We start from the raw sequence: 23,928 nt of genomic DNA, 5'->3' as shown, positions 1-23,928 counted from the left end.
TCTTGTCTTTTGGGGGATATTAGAGAAAGCATAATAAGGGATGTGTTACCTGAGCTGGGTCAGGGATTTTTTTTGTCTAGCTAGGTAGTAGATTACATAGGTTGGCAGAATTGGTGCCAGCAAGACCTGAGTTCACATCCAGTGTCACACACTTAATAGCTCTATGACCCTTGGCCAGGTCCTTCACATCTTTGTTGTTGTTCACTCATCTGTATGATGGAGATTATAATATAATAACACTTAACACATGGGGTTATTTTTTGATTAAATGAGTTAACATATGTAATGTGATTTGCAAACATTATGGTGTTATATAAACATGAGCTATCACCACCACCACCATCATTTGCATAATCTGCAGATTGTGTGTTATATGCATAGAGATGAAAAGTTGATTGAGTAGATTGGTTCCTCTGGAGTATAATTTGTGAAGGGAAGTCAAACAGTTAATGAGCATTTATTAAGTGCCTCCTGCATACCAGGTACTGTGCTAAGCACTGGGGATGCAAGACTCTCAAGGAACTCACAGTCTAATGTAAGATACAGAATACAAACAATTTTGCACAAACAAGATATATACAGAGTTAATTGGAAATAATTAACAAAGAGAAGACACTAGAATTAAGGGGGATTGGAAATAGCTTCCTATAGAAGGTAGGGTTTTACATGGGACTTGAAGGAAGCCAGAGAAACCAGGAGGCAAAGATGATGAGGGAGAGCTTTCCAGGCATGGGAGATAGTAAAAATGCCTAGAATTGGGAGATGGTGTTTACTATTTGAGGAGTAGAAGGAGACCACTGTCAGTGTATCACAAAGTACATGGAAGTGAGTAAGGTATAAGAAGATAGGAAAGATAGGAAGGAGTCAAGTTGTGAAGGGCTTTGAATTCCAAGCTGATTTTTGTATGTGATCTGGAGGTGATAGGGAGCCCTTGGAGTTTATTTAGTAGGTGTGACATAATTAGACCTGTGCTTTAGAAAGATTACTTTGACAGCTGAATGGAGGATGAATTGAAGTGGGGAGATACTTAACAGCAGGGAATCCCACCAGAAGAGAGGTATTTTGGAGCCAGATTTAAATACCAAAGTGTTGGAATCAGATTTAAATAAAAAGACAGATATTGATTTGAACATTACATTTTTTTTTGAACATTACATTTTTAAACTTACTAACTTGGGTAAAGTTCTCCAAGTTTCCTTACTATACTAGATCTAGTCATAAAGAAATATTTCTTCTCTGTTATACGTTTGTGCAAGTGCTTTATACACTTAAGGAGTAGAATTTGATTAGGGTTCCATATGAGACTAAGAACAGTATTAATCACTAATGGTTTTATACTTGCTATGTTTCCTTTTCTGGGGTGCTTTTGGTATTTGAGAACGTGTGATAATTTTTTCTTGAAGACTATTAATTGTTGTTCGTTTCTTAGAAGATAATATAATACTGTCTTGATGCATGTGGAACAGGCATCCTTCTGAATGTTAAAAAGATGTTTGTGGGAAAAGGGTACATGTATGATCACAAATTATAGTTTTTCTGAAACCTATTTGATATTAGAAAAACAGAGCCCAGATGTACCAATACTAAAAAGCATTATTTTGAATAACAGCTAGCCAGGACTGAGGTACTTTCTAGATTTTCTCCAAATTAGTTTTTCCTAAGCACAATTTCATATATCTTAGCTTCCCAAAAAGTGCTAAATTTATTTTGTAATCTTTAATTTGTTTAAATTGTGATGCAAATCTTTCCTTTTTAACCAGTTATAGCAAAATATTACAAAATGTAACAGAAATTTATGTTGCATTCACTATTTTATGCATTCTTAAGCATAGTACATGGATTTATTTGAAAAATATTAGAAATCATATACACAATTCTTAACGTAGAAAACAAGAACAAAAAGGTTGCAAAATTCACTGACCCATCCTAACCAAATAAATGACATAAATTCATGTTCCACATTAATTGAAATGATACCTTCACCAATGGTATTTTTTTTCACTAATGAAAATAAATTATTTATATAAATATCCTTTTGACATTCATGGTTTATTTTCAGCGTTAACAAATGATAGTTTTCATATTCATAACAAAAGCTTTTAATTTCTGAGAATATGTATGGATACATACATATGATTATTTTATATATATGACAGACACATAGACTCTTGCTCTTCAATATTTGCATTATTTTTGTAAAACATCTAACAGTTAATAAACTCGAGAATTTAAGGAAACTTTTGTTATAACAAATATAAAGTTCTTACTAATGCAGGAAGCATTTTTGTAATAAGAGGAAATCTAAAATTGTTCTTGCTATGTGGCCTATACCAAAAGCATTATTCTTTAGTCCCTTGCATTTCCATTGACCTTGATATGAATGCAAAAGTTTGCTTATCAGAATGTTAGGCATATGCATTAGAAACTTGGATCTTTCAAAATATTTATTACAAATTTATAAGCACCTTTGGTATAAACATTTACTGTTTACAGGTTGCTGCTTTTCATAGAACAAAAAAAGAAAAAATTAGTAAAATGGAAAATTTGCTTTAAAAATTGCTAATATGAGTCAATGTGGTCCAGTGGATGAGCTTTGCTGTTTTGTGGTTTGAAAGCATATATAAAAGTTATGTGTTAAGATACCCGTGTTCTCTTTCTTAGAGTGAACACTCTAACAGTGTCATTTGGTTTTGCCTTTTTAGTTCCTTGTTGAGATTTACCTGTTTCTTTTTGATTCGTCCTCTTTTGTCCTTTTGATTTAGTATTACATTTGATATCCTGAATTTCTTTGGTACTGAAGGTGGGTTCATCTTGTTGAAAAGGGGAATCCTGAGCATTTTCCTCTTCAGTTCCTATCCTTATTTTTCCAGGACTGTATGTAGCTAATTGGCAGAGAGCAACAGCTGCTGTTTGTTTCTGTTCATCACTGTTGTCAAACATTCTTAAATTTTGTGCTGCATCGTTATTGGCTGTGAATGAATTGTCTTCATGATGTATGCTTTGTGGGTGATTCTTTATATAACATTCTGCTTTAGAACTTTCAATTTTCTCTGTAGCAGCAGCTTTAGCATCTTGTGATAGACTGTGGAGTGAAGGTTTGAAATTCAGAGTATTGCAGGAATCCTTCACTGAGAGGTTTAAAGGCATGTCTTGTAGCTTCATAATGTCTTGAGATTCCATATGAGTCATGTTTTTGTATATATGTTCATGTAAAGTTTCCCCTTTTTTTTCAGGTTTCTTAGAAAGATTGAGTGGAGCTATTCCTGGGTCTTCCTCTGAGTTAGAAAAGTCCTCATTTGTGTTAGAAGTACTTTCTGTCTGATGTACATCTTCATCAGTAACATTAATGCTGAAAAAAAAAACAGATAAACAAATTAAATTTTATTTCTTTTTAGAAAAATAATACTCAGAGTTGAATGTTTTCAGGCTATGTTTTACATATGGAATTAGTCATTTATTTTAACTTAATTGCCGTGAGAAATTAGTCTTTAGAACTAGAAGAATCAGGTGTGATGATTGAAGGAATTAGAAGTTTTTATCCTATTTCTATTTTCTTTGAATTATGGATTTTTAAAAAAGTACTATGACTATTTACTCAGTTTGGTTCTTCAAGGTATTCTTAAATTCCAGTCTTTCTAGTGCTACAAGTTTTTAACGAATTATAAATTGGATAATTAGACAAAACAAATCTGGATTGGGGTGGAGAGGGAGTTCTGTTTGGGATTGAGTTTGAGTTTTAGAAGTAAGATTTACAGAGACCATCTTACCTTATTGTGGTGTCAACTCTATTTAACTGTGGATAAGAGTTTTCTGAGCTTTTTCTCACAAGTTTGAAGGCTGTGGAATTTTCTTCAGGTTGATTTAGTTTTCCAAATGGGCCAAGAGATGATTTAGTTGAGAGGTCAAACAGTCCTTCACATGCATGGCTTGTCTGAGTGAAGTTGGTGGGACTTGGCCTTCCTGGAGACCCCGTAGCTGCACTTCCTGCACGGGGGCTCATCTTGGCCCCATCTCTGTCATTTGGTTCATCTTTGGAAGGATCTTGGTTTTGGAGAGCTAAGCTTTCTTTTTCATAATCTGTGTTTTTTTTGTGGGAGTTCCAGGAGTTTAATCTGGATGGATTTGAAGTTGGATAGATCAAATTCGTTTCTTCAAGTAGTTGCTCTCTTGTAATACTAGCAACGTGTGGAAGTTTAAGGCCATAGGAAGAAAATGCAGACTCTGGTCTATAGAACCCATATGGTATGGGAAGACTGGATGGATACTGCTGGAAAAATTTATAGGGCTCGTATGTTGATGGTGGAGTCAAGTGTTTAGGGATTGGTCCTGGGTGGGAAAGAAAATGTCTTTGGTCTTGGGTACCATAGACAGACAACAAAGAATTTTCACACTCTACTGAATTACCTGCAAGTAAATAAGGTGAATAGATAGTGGCTAGTCCATGCTCCGTGTAAAAATGAGGTGGATATTCTGGAATGGTTGGTTGTATATAAGGAGAAATGGATCCAAAGCTTTTTGTAGATGGAATTTTATGTGAAAACTCTGGGAGAAAAGAACCAGTTTTCCATGGATGATTCAGTGCATGGAATGCAGATTTAGTGTGAAAGGAATTTTTGGTAATTGGGTCTGGTATTGCCAACGTCTCAGATACTTCATCACTTTCTGATCCTGTAAGTCTGTGTTCTACTGGTACAAAAGCTGAAGGTCTGACACCACTGTCTAAAATAGGCTGGATAGTAATTGAACTTTCTGTAGCTGAACCAAGAGGTGTTGCTTTCTTCTGAACTGGAGGATTTTGTCCTGGTGATTTACTTGTCACACAGTTTCGTAATTCTAAATTTTCCTTGACTTCTTCCTTGGCAAAGCTGTGTTGAAGCTTAAAATCAAGATTTGGTTGTCCATTGGTGATTGACTTGGAAGTAGTTGGCTTAACTAAAGAATCTACATGATGTGTTTGTTTAGGTTCTAAGGAATTGGACTTGGGACACTTGGGAACTCGATCTTGCTCTGATACTAACGTAATGGAGTTTTTACAGAGGCCATACTTCATATGATTAAAAAGATGTGATTTTTCATTGCAAGTAAAGGGGCACTGAAAACACTTATATTTAAATGGTTTTCCTGGAGGCCTTGGGATATAATGAGGTTTTTTTGGTTTTCGTTCTTTGAGAAGACTCATTTTTTCTTCTTAAATTTTCAGGCTCTGTCTTTTATGTAGCCTAATCACAGTTTACTTCTTTAGAAGCAAACTTTGGTTTTGACTTATTTTAGAAGTTTGTGTTTACTTTTTTAAAGCTTGTGTTCATTTGAAGTTGGCTCCAAAGTGTCAGGATCTGGAGGAAAGACCACGTTTTCAATTGGGTATAGAGGAACTGTAACAGAAAAAGGAATTCTTAAATAACATGATAATCGATTCAGTGAGAAATTAGTATTTTTCTACCTACCAGTGAATAGTTAAAATAAAGATACAACACTTGAAGATATGGAAGCATGTATTTTTACAACTTATACTCTTTAATGAATGCTAGTGTAAGGTCTGCCCAAGAAACTGAAATTATTGATTTATCTTCTAAAGGTAAATGTCACTTTCAAGCTGAGTTTATCCATGGTTTTAGTTCTCTCTTCTCCAGTTTCTGTGTCCCTACCTCTTACCTTTACCTCTTCTCTTCCCAGTTGGTCAGAAAAGATTGCTTCTGCAGCTACAATGGTCATGGTATGTTCAGTACATTTAAAAGTTGTTACTTTTATTCTGTAGGTTGAGAGTGATTTGAATTTGTGGAGAGCGCACTATTCTTAGACTCAGGGAGATGTTAGTTCAAGTTCTACCTCTGACACATACTAGCTATGGGACCCTGGGGAAATTACTTAATCTCTGAGTGTCCTAGGTGATTCTTTAAAGACTGTAAATTGCTGAGTGTTTTGAAGAAGAGAACAGAGAACAGATCCTGATCTGTATTGATATGGGGAGTTTCCATACCAGGGAGTTCTATACATGGAAATCATAGACCCAGGAATTCCCCCAACCCCCCAAAAAGGGAAAGCAAATCTAAATCCAACAATTTATAAACTAAAACCACAACATAGTAATATTTTGTCAGTATTTTAAATTGTGGATAGGTTTAGGTTGATAGAACAAAGAATGAAGAACTAAGACTGTCAGACTTCACCTAGTCTGCTGTACCCTTTTGAATATTGTCACCTGGTTATTTTGTAATACCACAGACTCTATAAAGATTATTCTTTAGAAGAAATTGTGTGGGGCCTTAAGAAATAAGAGACTGGGGGAGAAAAGGTTATACCAGAAAGCAGAGTTGTCTTTAGATTTTAATAGTAAATAGTCTACCTGCTTCCAGGAAAATTGACTATCTTTTAATCTTCTGTTTACAGTCTCCAGTAACATGTATTTACTTACACACACACACACAACTTCAAATTCAGTTGTTTTTGCCTTTTCTTTGTATACTTAGTGCTTAGCACACTGCCTGATACATAGTAGGCACTTAATAAATTCTTATTAATTTGATATTAAAATAGTAAGAGAAAACAAGTATAATTAGAGCATTCAGTTACATCTTTTATAATTTAAATATCTGAGTTGTATCAGCATGGCTAAAATCTATATGTGGTTTAAAAAAAAGATTTCATAAAATCGCAGAATGTCAGAATTGAAAAACTCCTCAGCTGCTATTTAATCCAACCCATAACCAAAAAAATAATCCTTGCTATAACACATTTTATCTGATTGCATTCAGACTAATACACTGAAAAGTTTTTAAGAAATCTTCTGAAATAATAATGACATAACTTTCTTCTTTGTCTCTCAAAGGACTTTAAAAATATTCCTATATGTATCCAATTATTGTTAATCCTGCTTTACTGATGAGGGAACTGAAATATAGTGGCTTATTCAAGGCTATAAATTAGAGCTTTTAGTCTGTTTCTTAGTATGCCATTAAATTAGGCCCTAGTGACATTTTGAGACCTTACATTCTAACAGGTAACTAAAATAGGCATTAAATATTTTTTTTATGAAGTGAATTTTTGTGTGTCAGTGATTATCACAGTACAGAAACAGCCCTTTAGTTTTTAACTAGGCTAGGTTGTCTTAAGATCTAGGCAGGCATCAGTGGTAGTAGTGGCTAACTCTGTAGAGTTCATGATCATCTTCTTCTATGTTTGAGCTGTTGCTACTGCCAGGAGGTTGTAATGGGAAAGAGATCAATTCTAGAACTCCCTCCTGATCACATGTACTACCTCCCTTTACCCTATATATGCAGTCAGACAGGTGTGTGTGTGTGTGTGTGTGTGTGTGTTATTTTTTTATTTAAATACCTTAAATTCATTCAGAGACAATACATTTCTTCAATGTTTTGTATCACAATTCTATTTTTAAAAAATTATTTATTAAGATCTAGTTGAGGTAGAAAAAACTTTTATTTAAGAATCTTGAAATTTAATGTGCTAGTTTCTGGGATAATAATAAAGCAGTTTGTTTAAATGAAAAATAATATATGCTTTTGTTATTGCTAGTTAGGTTTCTGATACTTAGGGACTACTTTTATGGAGAGTGTTTGATTTATAGAGTGGTAGACTTAGATATAAAGAGATTATTTCACTTTCCTAACATTTCTTAATGAATGAGTTCTGCTCCTAGAAGTAGCTAGTAGTATTAAAAGTAGCACAGATTTCCCTGCCCATTGCCTTAATCTCTACATTCTTATCTCTTTTTTTATCTATCCCTGACCCCCCTTCCATCCCCTAAATGTTTTTGCATACTTCTCTTCCCTCCTTTACCCTGTAGTAAAAGTTATAAGACACTGTTGTGGAAACATAAACTGAAACACAGAGTTAATAAAGTATAAATATTATCAGTTTCTGTGTTTTCTCCTGCCTATTGTTGAAAGAAAATGGCAGAAAAGGTATTTTCTGTCAAAATTAATTTTGTACTGTGGGACAGATAGAACCTGGCATATAAAAGAAGCATGTTCTATTTGCCTGGTTTCAGGGAGCCAGAGAACTGGATACATTCTCCAGTCTGATGCTTGGTGAGGTAGATAAGTCAGTAGAACTTGTGCTGGCATGTCTCATTATGTTCACTGATTCTGAAGGCGTGAGAACTACTTCAAGTCAAGTTCCCATGATTGTATAGGATGTGTTATGGCAAAGATCTGAAAACTGATGATTTCATCACTAACTAGAAGCATCATGATCAAAATGATGACTGTTGCAAAACATTTATCAATTGTGGGTCGAAAATCATAACGATACTAATTGTGAAAGTGTATAAGTATAACAAGTTGAACTTTCTTAAGATAACTTTAAAAACATTTAACACAAAGCAAACAACAGAATTTATGAAGTTTTTTTTAACTTCAAATACCTAGTATTTTGTTACCTCTAAAAGTGGCACTATTCGTCATTTCATATTGTTGATATCTTCTTCAAAGGGACAAACCTTTGAACTTTTAACATTCACACTTTTTATTTGATAGCAATTTTCTCAGATGTTTAAGTTATTACTGTTTTACTCAAAGGAATAAACTAGAGAATTCTTAATAAAGAAGTATTTGTATACATAAATTTGAAAGTGTCATGTTTTAATCTGAAAGCCTTATTTGTAGGTTCTTTGCTAAATTATTACTAACTTATGAAGATCTGTAAATAATTATAAGTGGACAAAAGACATGCAGTAGTGACTGCCATCATGAGAGTATTATAGTATTTAACTGTTTAAAATAAAATTGTTGATGAATTTAGAAGTTAATTAGTATAAATTACTTTAGGCAGACTGCTGGCAGATTAAAACAATGAACAAAACTGCTTCTGATTTAGCTGCACTGTAGGCAGCTAAATAGTTTAAATAGTTAAACACAGCTGTTAAAAGCACACTAGTGACCTCTTAATTCTTTTAATTATGGTTATATTCAAGCACAAAATTTGTATCCTACCCATAATGTAGTAGTACTTTTATCTTTATGGATAATGCTGAAACATTGTAGATTTACATGGTTTTCTTTAAGATTTATAGACTTTAATGAAATTAAACTTACTGTATGGATTCTGAGTGATGTGTATTTATAACTGAGTTTTAAAAGGCTTGTAATAAACTCATTCTGTTCAGTGTACATCTGTTGTATTTTGGATTTTCTTGAAAATTTAGCATTTATTCTCAAAGGAGGATGTTTGTCAAAACAAACTTTGTTAATGTGATTATTTACAGTGACGAATTCAGGTATAAAAATCTTTTCATATCTCCTTTGGTAAATAATATACACTTATATTTTTAGGCCATATAAATCTGGAGGTTTGTCATAATAATTACTAAGATGGAATAATGAAGGGTCGTTTCCTTGACTATTGGTTTCTCAGAGGGGAAATACAATGCCTAACATGCCCAGGAGAGAAGCCTAATAGAAGATAGTACTGCAGATCATTTTTTAAGCTTTTCCCTTCTGTCACCTCCCATTTCTCTAGCCCCACCTAGTCTAGATGAGATAGAGATAGCTTTTGTCCCTTCTTCATCCACTTGACCTTGGTCAAGCTTCTGTCCCTTCTTCATCCATTTGACCTTGGTCAAAATGTCCCTTTAGACCACTGTACCCAATTCTGAACCAATTGTGAAAGTGAATAAATATACGTGAACTTTCTTAGAAGTTTTCACATATCTAGCACCAAAAGGGCCCATGGAGTCCATTTAATTTATTTTAGGTGATGAAATTTTCTCATTTTACAGATTTGGAAACTGAGACCCAGGGAGGTTAAGTGACTGGACTAAGATTGTAAGAGTTAAGAGATAAGATTTGAACCCCCATGGTCTGACTCCTGAACCAGTATTCTTTCTATAGATGCCAATAAGTCAAGCTTTAAAAAGACTAATTTTCCTAGTGGTTTGCTTTTTTCTCCCCCTCTTACTTAAAAATAGCTTAATATTTTTCTAAGTCTCTGTAGTTTTATTTCCTGTTCTCCCCTTATTTCCCCTTACTCCTTTATCTGACACTTAATGATACTATATACAATATTAGTAAAATACTTTTTATCCAAAAATGAGAGCCTGTTTTTAAAAAAGATTTCATTGGGATGGCTAGGTGGCACAGTGAATAAGAGTACCGGCCCTAGAATCAGGAGGAGCTGAGTTCAAATCCAGCCTTAGACACTTGACACACTAGCTGTGTGACTTTGGGCAAGTCACTTAACCCCAATTGCCCTCCAAAAAGCAAAAAAAAAGATTGCATAGTGGTACTGAATTGTAATAGAAAATTTGTAGATTAACCTACTTGTTCGTTTGTTTTCATTATTTTGGACTTGTTGCTTATATTTATAACATTAGGAGACAATTAAAAAATTGAGTAAAAACGAATAATATGTTTACATTGGCCATTAAAATGTATTTTATAAATGTAAACTAAATTTTTTATTATGCTTATGCATTCTTTCATGGTTGAGAAATTTAAGAGGCAATGAAATACCATAATGCCAACAGAAAAGTAAATTAAGTTCTGAGTTGTTAACAGAAAGTACTAATGACTTTACTTTTTCTTTAAATATTTGAGATATATATATATCAGAAATATTAGTAATTCAGTAAGAGGAATAGGGATATAATATAAAAAAGGTATATATAGTTTTATTGTTGAATTTTAAAACTATCAGTGAGTAATATAAATAATCTTTAACTTTTAATTTCATTTTTCTGCCTGCATAACTTTTGTTTTTGTATTTGAAGCAAATCATCAAATCTGACATGAATTTCTATATGTTTTAGGACTCTTCATATTTTTTCCACGAGTCATACCTTTGTATACAGATCCACAAAAGTCTCTGCATTTTTGTGGGTGATTTTCTTTTGGCTACAGGGTTTTGTTTATCTTGATCTAAAAACATTAAATTGCTGATACAGTACCTTCTTGTAGGTGGATTCTTGAATATTAAAAGCTACAATACGTTTCAGTTTTTAGGATGGCTGTGAGTTGATGGTATGTTTAAAAAGTTTCTGAGCTTTGGTAAAAGACAAGTGAAAGAACTGCTAAAATAAAATTTGCTAATAGAAGTAATTATAGTTTGGACTTTAGAGGATATTTCTTTCACAGCCTATGTATTTTTGTCATGCATATTGACCTATGTACTAATATAATTCTGTAATATTCTTTTTGGTGGTGTCCAGGTGTCTGATGAGGTATACTCATCAGGGCAGAACATTTTGAAGGGCATGCTGTAATTAAAATATTGTGATGTGGCATTATTGCATAACTCAAGGACATGCCATTGTCGCCTACAGTTGTAGGTGTGTTGCAAGAACAAGATTTGTGAGTTCTATTCCAACTTAATTTTTCCAGTGATTAACTTGTTGTTCTCTTTCAGACTTTAAGTTCTTTAAACTAATGGATAAACTTTAACACAAATATTATAAAAGGAAAAAGCATTTAATAAACTATGAATTGGGGGAAGAGGACCTAGGAAACCACCTCTAAGTAATTCTTTAATCAATTCATAATAGTCTATGTATGATCAGAATTAGCTGTTAACATTTAATATTTTATTAAAGTTTTCATGGTAGACTTATAGAAGCTAATCTGCTTCACATATCTGCCTTTTTTATTCTTAAAACTTAATTCAGTTAAGTTCATTGAAAAAGCCTTGTTAATATTTTAGTAACTGTAAATAAATACTTGGATTTAAAAGAAATTCAATTTAAGTTCCCAAATAGTAACTTCTTATGAATTTATTGTTGGGCTGCTGTTTATATAAATAGAAATAATCTTATTTTGGTCATTTTGGTTTTTAGACAAATGGCAGCAGTTGTAGTTGTGCTTAATAAATAGTCTTCTGAAACAAAGGACCTTTAAGTTAAAATTAGAAGCCAGATGTTCTCAGTCTTCAGTTGTCTTTGTGTTAAAATTCATTGTAAATTTTCTTTAATTTAGGAAAAAACAAATGGTATGAAATATACCTGAACATAATTTTCTTTTTTCCCCACAAGACTTAAATTTAAGTTATGAACAGATCATCATATTAACAGAATAAAGTCTCAGTATAGTTAACTTATAATAATGGTTTCAATCCAAGGAGTGCACCTGTTAGAAACTGTGAGGTTAAAAGAGTAGAGCAAATCAGGGTTGAATAGCTGACAAGTTCGTTTTAGCTAGATATTTTCAGAATTCTCAAAAGGCAGTTTTCAAAGAAAGCTTATATTTTAAAAATAACACTAAGTACTTACCAGAAATGTAGTTGTGCTAAATTGTGGATATTAATTTCCTTAGCTGTTCAGCTCTAGCTGTCAGGGCTCAGAAGGAAGTACCTGTTCTCACTCTGATTGCTAGGTGAAACTGAAGGAGGCTGTTTCAGTGGGAGGGATTTAAAGTGTAGGAGTTGAGCCCTCAGGGTGTAGAGATGCACCTGATATTATTCCTGCCTGAAGCTACAATTCATTTGTTTGCATCTACTGTTCAGCATTACCTCAGCACCTGATCTATCAAACAAAACGTGTCACTTTTGTGCCCTACACTAAGCAAACTCAGTTTTTTGAATAGGAATCAGTGCTACCCAGAAGTGAGATATGTCTACAGTTTGAAAACTCCATTAAATGGTTTGAATTGGACATAGAATGATTTTTCTGAATAGTTATAATCTGTGGAACTTTTTCTTAGAAAAGTGCTGAGCTATCAGTCATAAATAAATTGATAAATTAGTTTTGTCTGTATGAGATTAAACATTGACAGTGATTTGTTATGAATATTTGTGGAACATTAACTCATTTTTTTCTCATCTATCTTTAGTATAAGAAGATGATAGTTTTAGAGTTGTAAGGGATCTTACAAGTCATCTAGTTCAAACCTTTCCTTTTAAAAATCAGGAAACTGAGGCCTGGAGAATATAAGAGGTCACAGTCAGGATTTGATTTTAGGTCCCTCTTACTCCTTAAACAGGCAGTCTTTCCAATGCTGTCTCAGTCTTCTATACCTCTTTCTACCTTTTGCCCATGCTTTCATGATAGTCTTTTTTGATGGTATTTTTCCATAATGGAGAAAGGACAAAATCACTTTGTGATACAGCATGAACTTGCCAAAACATGTTCATAATCAACTCCTGTTCAGATTCTAGAGGAAAATAATTTCTGTGTAGAAAATTGATTATTATATCCTCACATTTACTTTTTAATCCAACTTTATTTTGTTACTGTTGAGAAAACTAAAATACAGACAGGTTCCTTTGTCTTATAGAGTCCTTATTACTTATTTCTTGATTATCAGCTAATCTAGCTATACTGTTGAATTCATTTTCCTAACTAAGATCTCAGGAGTTACCTTACAGTTCTCTTTTTAGTTAACATTATAGTTCTGAAACTGTGGAAGAAGAAGAGTTTTTTGTGGTGGAAGCTCATTTTTAATATACGTCCTAATTTTGGGTTAGGTCAGTGATTCATCAATTAGTTTTGCATAGCAACAATGTTAGAGAAATGCCATGAAGAAAGATGTTTTTTTTTTTAGGGCTTAGTTTTTTATGGGGTTTATTGCTTGTGACTTAAGTGTTCAATTTATTTTGTCCAAAATAGGAATTATCTTTAAGAAGAATCTTCTAAATGTGTTGCTATTGTAGATTAACTGAAGCTTTTCCACTTTTACAATGAATACATTTCCCTAAATTTGTTTCTCTATCAATTTGGTGCTTCCTGTTAGTGTTAATTAGTGGTCCTAAATTGAGTTACTATTGAACTGAAAGACACATTTGCTCAGTGGAGGGCTGTAGAACTGCCTTTTGTCCATGGCAGTTCCAGAACCGCAGGGTTAAGGCATCCTTTACCATGTTGGATTTAGGTACTACAATGAAAGGGAAGATTTTATAAAACAATACTACCATTAAGTGAATAAATAAGTGAAAAAACATTATTATTACTATATACTATGTACTGTGCTAAATGCTAGAAATTTAACTAGAAAAGCAAAACAATCTCTGCTTTCAAAGAGCTTGTGTTCTATTTAGGGAGACATAACACATACGGTAGGAGGATTCTTTGATGTAACTTTTGAGAGCTTTGTTAGGTAGATGAATACAACAATATAGTTAGACATGACAATACTGAGTGGTCCTTAGAATGGGATAGCTAATCATGTAGTAATGCATCTTTTTTAGTGTCATTTCCTTGGATAAATACATATCCATTTCCGATTTTGAGCCATTTTATAATGTCCAAAGATTTCAGTGGCAAGAACTTCCTTACCCTTCCTTGAGTAGTATGGTTGCCAAGAAGGAGGGTGACTTAGATACTTATCTCAAGGAAATTTCCATATATTGATTTTAGCATTACATATTAAAGTAGTTACTAATCAGATTTTTAACCAGGCTAAAATTGCAATGAAAGTTTTACCTTTTTGTAAAATGTTCTATTCTAGAAAGCTCTTTTTAAAAAAAATTTCTTCATTTTTTTTTTCCTGTTAAGGTAATTCTATAGAATATTGTTCACATATATGTAGCACTTAAACAATTGTTCTGTGAGGGAGATAATGCAGTTTACAGATAGAAAAGCAGAAGGTTAAGTGAATTGTCCAAGGTCACACAACTAATAGGGTTTAAACTGAACTTTAAAGTAAGGTTTTATGACTCTGAGTCACAGTCATTTAGTGTCTTTCATCTGAGGGTAAGACTAAAAGACCTGCTTGGTATAGAGGATTTATAAGCATAAAACCTGAAATTCAGCATATGTTTTAAGACTTTTATGACACATTATAGTATAGTATATATTATAATCTGAATTCAATTTTACTTATTCCAGGACTTTATGACCCAGAGCAGATTATATTAAACTTTTTTTTTTTGCCTCAGTTCATCTGTCTGCAAAATTGGAATAATACACACTTTATTTTAGTCATACTTTGTGAGAATGAAGGGGAGGGGAAGATAACTTATGGAAATGGAATAAGCATTTATATAGTGCGTACTATGTGCTAAGCACTTTGCATGTACTATCTCATTTGATTCTCACAGCAACCCTGTGAGGTGTACTGTAAAATGGCTATGCCATTTTACAGTTGAAGAAACTGAGACAAACAGGTTAAGTGACTTGTCCAGGGTCACACAGCTAGTATCTGAAGGCAGATTTGAACTCAGGTTTTCCTGACTCTAGAACCTAACCATACTCTATCCGTGATAGAAATGATCTACTTGGAATTTTTTTAATAACATTTTTCTGTATTAGGTGTATAAATGTGTGATTTTGCTGGAGAGTGTGTTGGGGAGTGGGGTTAGGCAGTAGAGAGGAGAGAAAAGACAGTTGTAATTTCCTTGAAAATTCAGAGAGGCAGAATCTAATTTTCTGATCTGTTTTATAATACATTTCTTGATCATTAGTGTCATAGCAGCTCCTTTTTTCCAGTCTAAAATGATGAGGTGGCCCTTTTCCTTGCCAAAGCCATCCCCTTTATACATACCCCTGATCCCATCCCTAAACATATTTTCTCTAGACAGTTGTACCCTCAATCATACCTTTGTCTAATCGTCAACTTCCCTCCATCTGCTGGGTCCTTCCTTACATCTAACATGCCAAATTATCCCTTGCCCTTTAAAAAAACATTCACCATCTCCTTAAGTTATCATCCTATATTTTTTCTTTTCTCAAACTCCTAGAAAAAGATGTCTTTACTTCTCCTTTCATTCACTTCATAATCCTTTGCATTCTAAATTCTGACTTCATCACATGACTGAGACTGTTCTTTCTAGTTACCATGAATCTCTTAAGGGCTTTTTCCTCCCAGTCCTCATACTTCCTGACTTAACTTGTTGCATTTGCCATTGTTTACTATGCTCTCCTCTCTGGATTTTTGTCATACTAATATCGCCTTATTCTCCTATTTGTCTGACAGTAAGTAACTTCTCAGTCCTTTTGATGGATCATCATTCATGTTACATTTACTAACTGTGGGTATACTACAAGACTCTACAATTTTTTATAGAGTGGCACCCTACTGGGGCTTTTCTTTTTTTTTTTTTTTCATTTTTCAAAAGCTTTATTAACTTCTGATTTACATCATTCATTTCCACCAGATTTTGAATTACAAATTTTCTCCCCGTTTTCCCCCTACCCACCGCCCCAAAATAGCAGTTCCACAGGATATCCCCTCCTCTAATCTGCTCTCTCCCATACTGCCTTCTACTTTTTGAGTAGGGCATGATGGATCTCTATGCCCCAGTACCTGTATATCTCATTTCCCAATTACATGTAAAAATAGTATTAATAATAGAATATATATATTTTAAACATTTGATTTTAAAACTTTGAATTCCAGATTCATTCCCTTCCTCCCTTGTCACCCACCCTTACTGATAAGCAGTTCAGTATAGGTTGTACATGTGTAGCTAATGCAAAACAATAACATAGCAGATATATTGTAAAAGACTGACTATATTTCCCTCCCTCTTATCCCACCTCCCACTTGTTCTATTCTCTACTTTGATCCTGTCCCTTTTCAAAAGTGGGTCCTTCCAACTTCCCTCCCCCCCCCAGCCTGCCCTCCCTTTCATCATCCCCCCTCTCATCCCCTTCCCCTCTACTATCCTGTAGGGTGAGATACCCTATTTAGTGTGTATTTTATTCCTTCCCCAAGCCAAATTCAATGAGAATAAGGTTGACCCATTCCCTTTTGCCTTCCTGTTCTTCCCCTCCATTGTTAACAGTTTTCCCTTGCCTCTTCAATATGACATAGTTTACCCCATTCTGTCTCTCCTCATTTCCTCTCATTATATTCCTCTTTCACCTCTTAATTTCACCTAAGTATCATCCCTTCCCATTAAATTGGTCCTGTGCCCTCTATCTATATATACCTGTAAACATATAAACACACATTCACATATGTATTCATACGCCTGTATACCGTCCAATATAGACACACACATATACATATATATTCCCTTCAACTGTTTTTATAATTGAGAAAAGTTTCCTCAGTTACAATTATCGTTTTTCCACATAGGAACATAAATAGTTCAACTTTGATAAGTTCCTTATGATTTCTTTTCCCTGTTTAGCTTCTCATGTTTCTCTTGCTTCTTGTATCTGAATGTCACATTTTCTATTCAACTCTGGTTTTTTCATCAAGAATGCTCGAAAGTGCTCTATTCCACTGAATGACCATATTTTCCCCTGAAACATGATACTCAGTTTTGCTGGGTAGATGATTCTTGGTTTTAATCCCAGCTCCTTTGCCCTCCAGAATATCATATTCCAAGCCTTTAGATCCCTCAGTGTAGAAGCTGCCAGATCCTGAGTTATCCTGATTGTGTTTCCATACTTCAAATTGTTTCTTCCTGGCTGCTTATAATATTCTCTCCTTGATCTGGGATTTTTGGAACCTGGCTATAATATTCCTAGGAGTTTTCTTTTTGAGATCTTTTTCAGGAGATGATTGTTGGATTCTTTTATCCTCTCTTTTGCCCCCTGGTTCTAAAACATCAGGGCAGTTTTCCTTGAGAATTTCTTGGAGCATGATTTCTAGGTTCTTTTTTTTTGTTCATGGCTTTCAGGTAGTCCAATAATTTTTAAATTATCTCTCCTGGATCTATTTTCCAGGTCAGTGGTTTTTCCAGTGAGATATTTCACCTTGCCTTCTGTTTTTTCATTTGTTTGGATCTGTTTAATAGCATCTCGATTTCTCATGAAGTCATTAGCTTCCATTTGCTCCAATCTAATTCTGAAGGAATGATTCTTCTCAGTGAGCTTTTGAGATTCTTTTTCCATCTGGCAAAACCGCTTTTTAAAGCATTCTTCTCCTCATTGCCTTTTTGAGCCTCTTTTGCCATTTGAGTTAGTCTATTTTTTAAGGTGTTGTTTTTCTCAGTCAGGCTGTTGACTCTCATTTTGTAATTTTCTTGCATTGTTCTCATTTTTCTTCCCAATTTTTCCTCCACTTCTCTTATCTGCTTCTTAAGGTCCTCTATAGCCTGTAACCAGCTCATATTTTCCTTTGAAGCTTTTGGTGCAGGAGTTCTTCACTGTCTCCCTCCTGTTCCATGCTTTGCTCCTTTTTGTCCCCAAAGTAGGAGTCTAATGTTGGATTCTTCTGTTTGCTTTGTTTCCTTTGCCTGGTCATGTTGCCTCTCAATTATGTTGCTTTTGGGCTTTTTGCCACATTGGGACTCTGCTACCAGGCAGGGAAGCTTCATCCCAAGCGTTGGGGTTTTCTCAGCTGCTGGAGGCATTAGTTATGTGCCCTCTCTGAAGCCTCCACACGCTCTGGCAAGCTGATCACACCCCCTAGGTCCTCTACCCTAGACAGCAATACAGGTTCAATCAGGTTAAAGCAAGAGTGTTTACCCCTCAGACTGGTCGCTTGGTCCCCCTACACTCTGCAGGCCAAAAGCTGAAGCTTCCACCTGGCAGCGGCTTCTCTCCCCGGGGGCAAAAGCCGATGCACTCCCAACTATTGAGTCCCAAAGTCCCCACTGCACTGACCTGTAACTTTGTCCTTAGCATCTATGTGTTGATAATTCTGGACCTCCATGGCTGTTGGTGATGTGGAGTCCCTCCAGCTGGCTGCTGGTCATGCCCGTCCTGGGGCTAAAACCTCAGCATGGAGCTCTACTCCCAGAGTGCTGTGCTGGCCCGATACCTGCCGGCTTGCAGGACTGTCCTCAGTGGAAGATTAGCTCCTCTGTGTCATTTTGTGGGTTCTGTAGCTCCAAAGTTTATTCAGAGTCCCCTTTTACATGGATTAGAGGTGGTGAGAGCCAAAGCCTTGTGGAGGTACTGTTTCTGCTCCGCCATCTTGACTCCCTGGGCTTTTCTTTCAGAAAGATTTAAAAGAAAGAGAACTTTTACTAACTACAGTTTCATCACCTTAGGTCGCATGTTGAAAAGAACTGTGATTTAATAGAATGTTGGCCCTGCTGTCAGGAAGACTTGGATTCCAAACCTTTCCTCAAATAATTATTAGCTGTCTGATCATGTATAAGTCATTTAACCTCTTAGAGCTTTACCCTCTTTGGGACAAACTATTGCTTCATTTCAACATTCATTTGCATGGTTGCCCTATAGAACTAGTACTTGTATGTGTATCAGAGGCAAACAGGACACATGGATATCGAGCTGGGCCCAGAATTTAACAGAAGGAAGAGAGTGGGCTGGATCGCTTTTGGAAAATTATATAGCTCTTTTACTGACTCCCAAGATCCCCATGAAAACCAACTCATATTTTAGATAGTGAGGCATTGAATACAACTTCTTCTAAGGAACTGAAAATGAGTATTCCATAGAAGGCATAGGTAAACCTATGATAGTAAACTGCAATACCGTGTTTCCCCGATAATAAGACACTGTCTTATTAAATTTTTTGGACAGAAAAACACCAGAGGGCTTATTTTCAGGGGAGGGCTTATTTTAATGAACATTGACAGCAATTTTAATAAACAGGTAAATGTGAACAAAAAAATGTACCTTTATTCAATAATGAATTCAATAAAGAACAGGATGACGCGCTCACTGCTGCAGCTCTGATTGGATGCAGCTTGGAGCGCAGCGTGCGTTTCACGGGGGGGGGGGGGGCGGTGCATACAGAGGGTACCGTAATGTAGCATGTAGCACAGGGGATCACCTTCACTACAGTAGCAATCTCAATAGGGCTTATTTTTGGGGGAGGGCTTATTATCGGGGAAACACGGTATGTAACCAATACGGAACTGAAGAAGAATACAAGTAAAAATGACATCAAATAATTTTATGATAGGAAAAGAATATGGGATGGTCATGTAGCAAGAGTGAAGGATGACACGTACGTTTTTGAAATGTGGAGAAATTGAGAGAAGCTTCTAGCATGTTGGGTGGATCCCCTGTGGTGAACTTTTGGGGGAACATAGAAAAGAATAGTGTAGGATTGCTATATGCAGTCTGCATCATTGGCAGGAACTCCCAAATTGGTGAGATCGATGATCCATTGGATTATTCAGGTACTTACTGGATTGGGTTGGTAATCACACTAGGATAGGAACTATATTTTTGCCTATTTTTTTGTATGCCTAGAGCTTATCAAAGTGCTCCAGAATATAGTAGGCACTTAAAGAATGTTTATTGATTGCCTGATTAATATATGTAAAGTTTATTGAAAACTTTAAAGTGCTTTATAAAATTAATTATAATGATGATACATTCTGAAGTTTTTCAGTTCTTTTATTGCTTTTCACCAGGCCTTGTGAAAGTTTGTTATGTGATGAAATTCTTATCCTTGCTGAACAGGATGGTATGTAGAACATTGATTAAGTGTTTTACAGTCTAGGACAAAGCAATATTTATGAAAGTTTGGGCACTTGAATTGTAAATAATAAAGTAATAGTATTAATTTTGTATCTTTCTCTTTATTACTCTTTGTAAACTTGAGAAAAAGACCTTTGTCCCAGACAGCTTTATATACTGCATGATACCTCGTACAATGTCTTACACATGGTGGGAATTAAATACATATTGGTTTTACAAGTAAATAAATGAATAGAACTCATGTGAGAAAAGAGAGGAACCATAATGGCTTCCTCATAGTTTAGGTACATAGTTTGGTTAGGCCCTTGAAAGTGTTGGATTTGACTAAGGAAAACCAGCTTATGGTACTGTGCCATAGAATAGCCTCTGAGGCCATTTTTAGTGCCATTTTGATACTCAGCACAATTTTTAACTTTTGTTGTTGTTCTTTGTCTTCTTTCGAGTCTTTAGTAGATTTTGAGTGTATGGTTGAGGTGGGTAAGGAGAACAGAAAGTTTGAGATGAGATTAAATCTGAGTTTTTGGTATTTTGTAGGTTGTCTTCAAGGGATTTGGGTAAAAATATAGGTAACCTGTTAGTAATGCCTTCCCTAGGGGCACTCCTCCCCCTTCCTCCTATTACCTTGTTTATTTTATGTGTACTTTCATGTATACATGTAAAATGTAAGTTCTTTGAGAGCAGATATGGTTTTGTTTTCTCCTTTAGATCCTGAATGCTTAGCACAGTGTCTGACATATAGTGCCTTCCTATTACCACTGGGATAAAATACAAATTTCTCTATTTGGCATTTAAAGTCCTTTACTATCTGTTCCCAACATACTTTTCTGGATGTATTACACCCCTTGACACCTTCCCTGATCTAACCAAACAGACTATATTGCTATTCCTTATATATGACACTGTGTCAGTCCTCTGTGCCTTTATACTGTGTCCCCCTTGCCTTTAATGCACAATCTCTTGAGTTCTGCCTCAGAGAATTTCTCCTTTCCTTCAAAGCTCCGTGCAAGTGCTGCCTTATAAATGAAGCTTTTCCTGATTCCCCTGGTTGCTAATTTCTTCCTCTATAATATTATCTCATATTTATTTTCTATATACTTAAATCTCTTTCTCTCTCCCTCTCCCTTCCTCCCTCCATCCCTTCCTCTCTCTCCCCTTTCTCCACCCCTATACAGACAGACAGATGAGGGTGAGTGCAGAGACACACACACACACACACACACACACACACAAACACACAGTCTCCTTCAGTAGTCTCTAACCTCCTGAAAGTCAGGGACTTTCTTTTTTTTATATATACACTTTTGTTTTTAATATGTCTAGTACCCAACAAAATGCCTAACACAAATTATGTGTTTAAATACTTATTGTATGTAGGTTGACTAGTCCACCTATATGACAAGCTGTAGTCCCCATGCCATCCCCAGGAATGAGAGCCATTATACTCTTTTTATTTTTTTCATGTATAAAGAAAAGGACATCATCTTGTAGGTATTAGATTACATCAGTGGAATTTTTTGAACTCCTTCTAAGAAAGATGTTTTTTCAATGAATATTAAATATAATGACATATTTAGGAGAAATGCTTGGCATAAAAGTTCAAACCAGCTCATCCTGTCATTTGACTCTTTATCTCAGGAAATAAATTTCATTTCCAAATGTTGGTAGAATTTTGGTATGTGTATTTTTGGAGTACCAAGTAATGGGACCTTTTAATGAATGGAAAGTGATAGTGGCAAATAGTAGGATGAACTTGTTGTTAGCAGCCTTTCTACAGTAAAACAAGGACAATTCGTTGTTGCTGTTGTTTGTCTTTTTGGAGGGGGGAAAGCAGGGCAATTGGGGTTAAGTAACTTGTCCAAGGTCACACTGCTAGTTTTGTGTTAAGTGTCTTAGGCTGCATTTGAACTCAGGGCCTACTAACTTCAGGGCTGGTGCTCTGTTCACTGTGCCACCTAGCTGCCACTGACAAGGACAATTTGAAAAAAATTATGAAAAATTTAAAGGTCTTTTAAAGGAACATTTTGACATAGTGTAGAAAAAATATCTGTTTTTGTGTGGTCAGTATGTAGAGGAACTTCTCTGCGTTTGGCACGCTGTTGTAATGTTATTATTACTCCCATGTTGTTTATTTTTGCCCTTACTTGAATATGTGGAAATCAATGATGTCATGAATCAATTAGAAATATTAGAACAAAATATAAAAAATTTTTAAAAAGGAAATAAATTAAAGTTAGAGATTATCATAATCAGTTGTCCTGGAAACACAGGTCAGAGAAAGAAAACCCAGGAATCATTGGAGTATCTGAACCCTACCTCTTTTCCCCCAAACAAAAAAAGCCTGCGTTCCATATTTCAAGAAATAAATGAAAACTACTCCTGTGTATTAAAATCAATGGGTAAAGTCATAATAAAGAGGCAACTGATTTGGAATCAACAGATTGAGAATTTTGTCAAAGTTAAAAAAGTTATAAACAGTCAGATAGAAAGAGTTTAAGTAGCAAGTCATAATCAGAGAAAATTTGTCAACATAGTAGAGTTGACCTTGGGATATGAAGTTCCAAAGGAGAAAAGATAAAAGTTTCTAGTCAAGAATAACTTACCATATAAAACTGAATATGATCCTACAAATTTAAGTAAATGGAACTAGTGAAAAAGTAAAAAGGAACTGGAAGGGCTTATATGATGATGAAGATCTTACCGTGTTTTCCCGATAATAAGACACTGTCTTATTATTTTTTTTTGGAAAGAAAAACACCAGAGGGCTTATTTTTCAGGGGAGGGCTTATGTTGTCCTGCCTCAGCTCTCCTCCGCGGCACTGCTCTCAATGGCTCCAGCAAGCAAATCACTGGGGAAGAACAGGATGATGCGCTCACTGCTGCAGCTCTGATTGGATGCAGCTCAGAGTGCGCAGCATGCGTTTCACGGGAGAGGGGGGGAACGGTGCATACAGAGGGTACCGTAATGTAGCGTGTAGCGCAGGGGATCACCTTCACTACAGTAGCAATCTCAATAGGGCTTATTTTCGGGGGAGGGCTTATTTTAGAGGAATCTTACACAGTAAGGGGAGGGCTTATTTTCAGGTTAGGTCTTATTATCGGGGAAACACGGTATAATGAAGAGGAGAAGATTCAGGTGTCCCTTGAGGGAAAAAAGGGCAACATTTTAGGGAAAATGAATTAATAAGGGGGAGAATTTATTTTTTTTTTATAATTGTACAGTCAAGAAGAGGAATGGAGAAAGAGGTAGAAAATGGTTCCCATGTGAACTTCTTTCTCATCAGAAGTAGATAAAAGAGAGTTTAACATACATAAAATATGCAAAAAAAGAATGAGTTTGGTGTGATAAACTCAAGTAATAGGGAGAGAAAGATTTAAGAAGGTGGGTAATATCAGGGAGAGAATAGTTAAAAAAACCAACAAACAGAAAACCTCTTCACTTTTGAATGTTGGATACTTAACTAATGATGTAGTTGAAAGCAAAGAGAGGAGGAACAGTGGAATATGACCCTATAGCATAAGTGTACACTTCTTTCTTTTCACTGCTATCATCTTCCTCTTAAAAAGAGAGGGTAAGAGTCAGAAGAAAATGTATAGTAAGAGTAGATTGAAGGAAATAAGGCAGTGGTAAAAGTGTATGTAGTTAAAAGAGATAAATAGTAAAACTACACCATACTGCAAAGCGACCATAGGAAGTA

At 35.2% G+C, this 23,928-nt stretch overlaps 2 protein-coding genes across 9 annotated transcripts in view; one reads left to right on the top strand and one right to left on the bottom strand.

Annotated features, from left to right (window-relative positions):
- Nucleotides 1-23,928, top strand: part of TBCD (tubulin folding cofactor D) — a 572,945-nt gene that overhangs the window by 177,535 nt on the left and 371,482 nt on the right. The gene's annotated exons all lie outside the window — the stretch shown is intronic.
- On the bottom strand, nt 1,793-12,372 carry ZNF750 (zinc finger protein 750). Its single transcript, XM_069076623.1, has 3 exons — nt 12,215-12,372; nt 3,768-5,372; nt 1,793-3,349 (listed from the first exon to the last, which is right to left on the bottom strand). Exons 2-3 carry the CDS (start codon nt 5,177-5,179, stop codon nt 2,635-2,637), a joined length of 2,127 nt encoding a protein of 708 aa, XP_068932724.1. The 5' UTR covers nt 5,180-5,372; nt 12,215-12,372; the 3' UTR covers nt 1,793-2,634.

This window comes from Petaurus breviceps, unplaced genomic scaffold (assembly GCF_028583685.1).
Source record: "Petaurus breviceps papuanus isolate PSGF00001 unplaced genomic scaffold, PetGlider_PUasm1.0 90925, whole genome shotgun sequence".
NCBI lineage: Eukaryota > Metazoa > Chordata > Mammalia > Diprotodontia > Petauridae > Petaurus > Petaurus breviceps.
The sequence above is the reverse complement of the archived record's forward strand: the minus strand, read 5'-3'. Positions and strand labels throughout refer to the sequence as shown.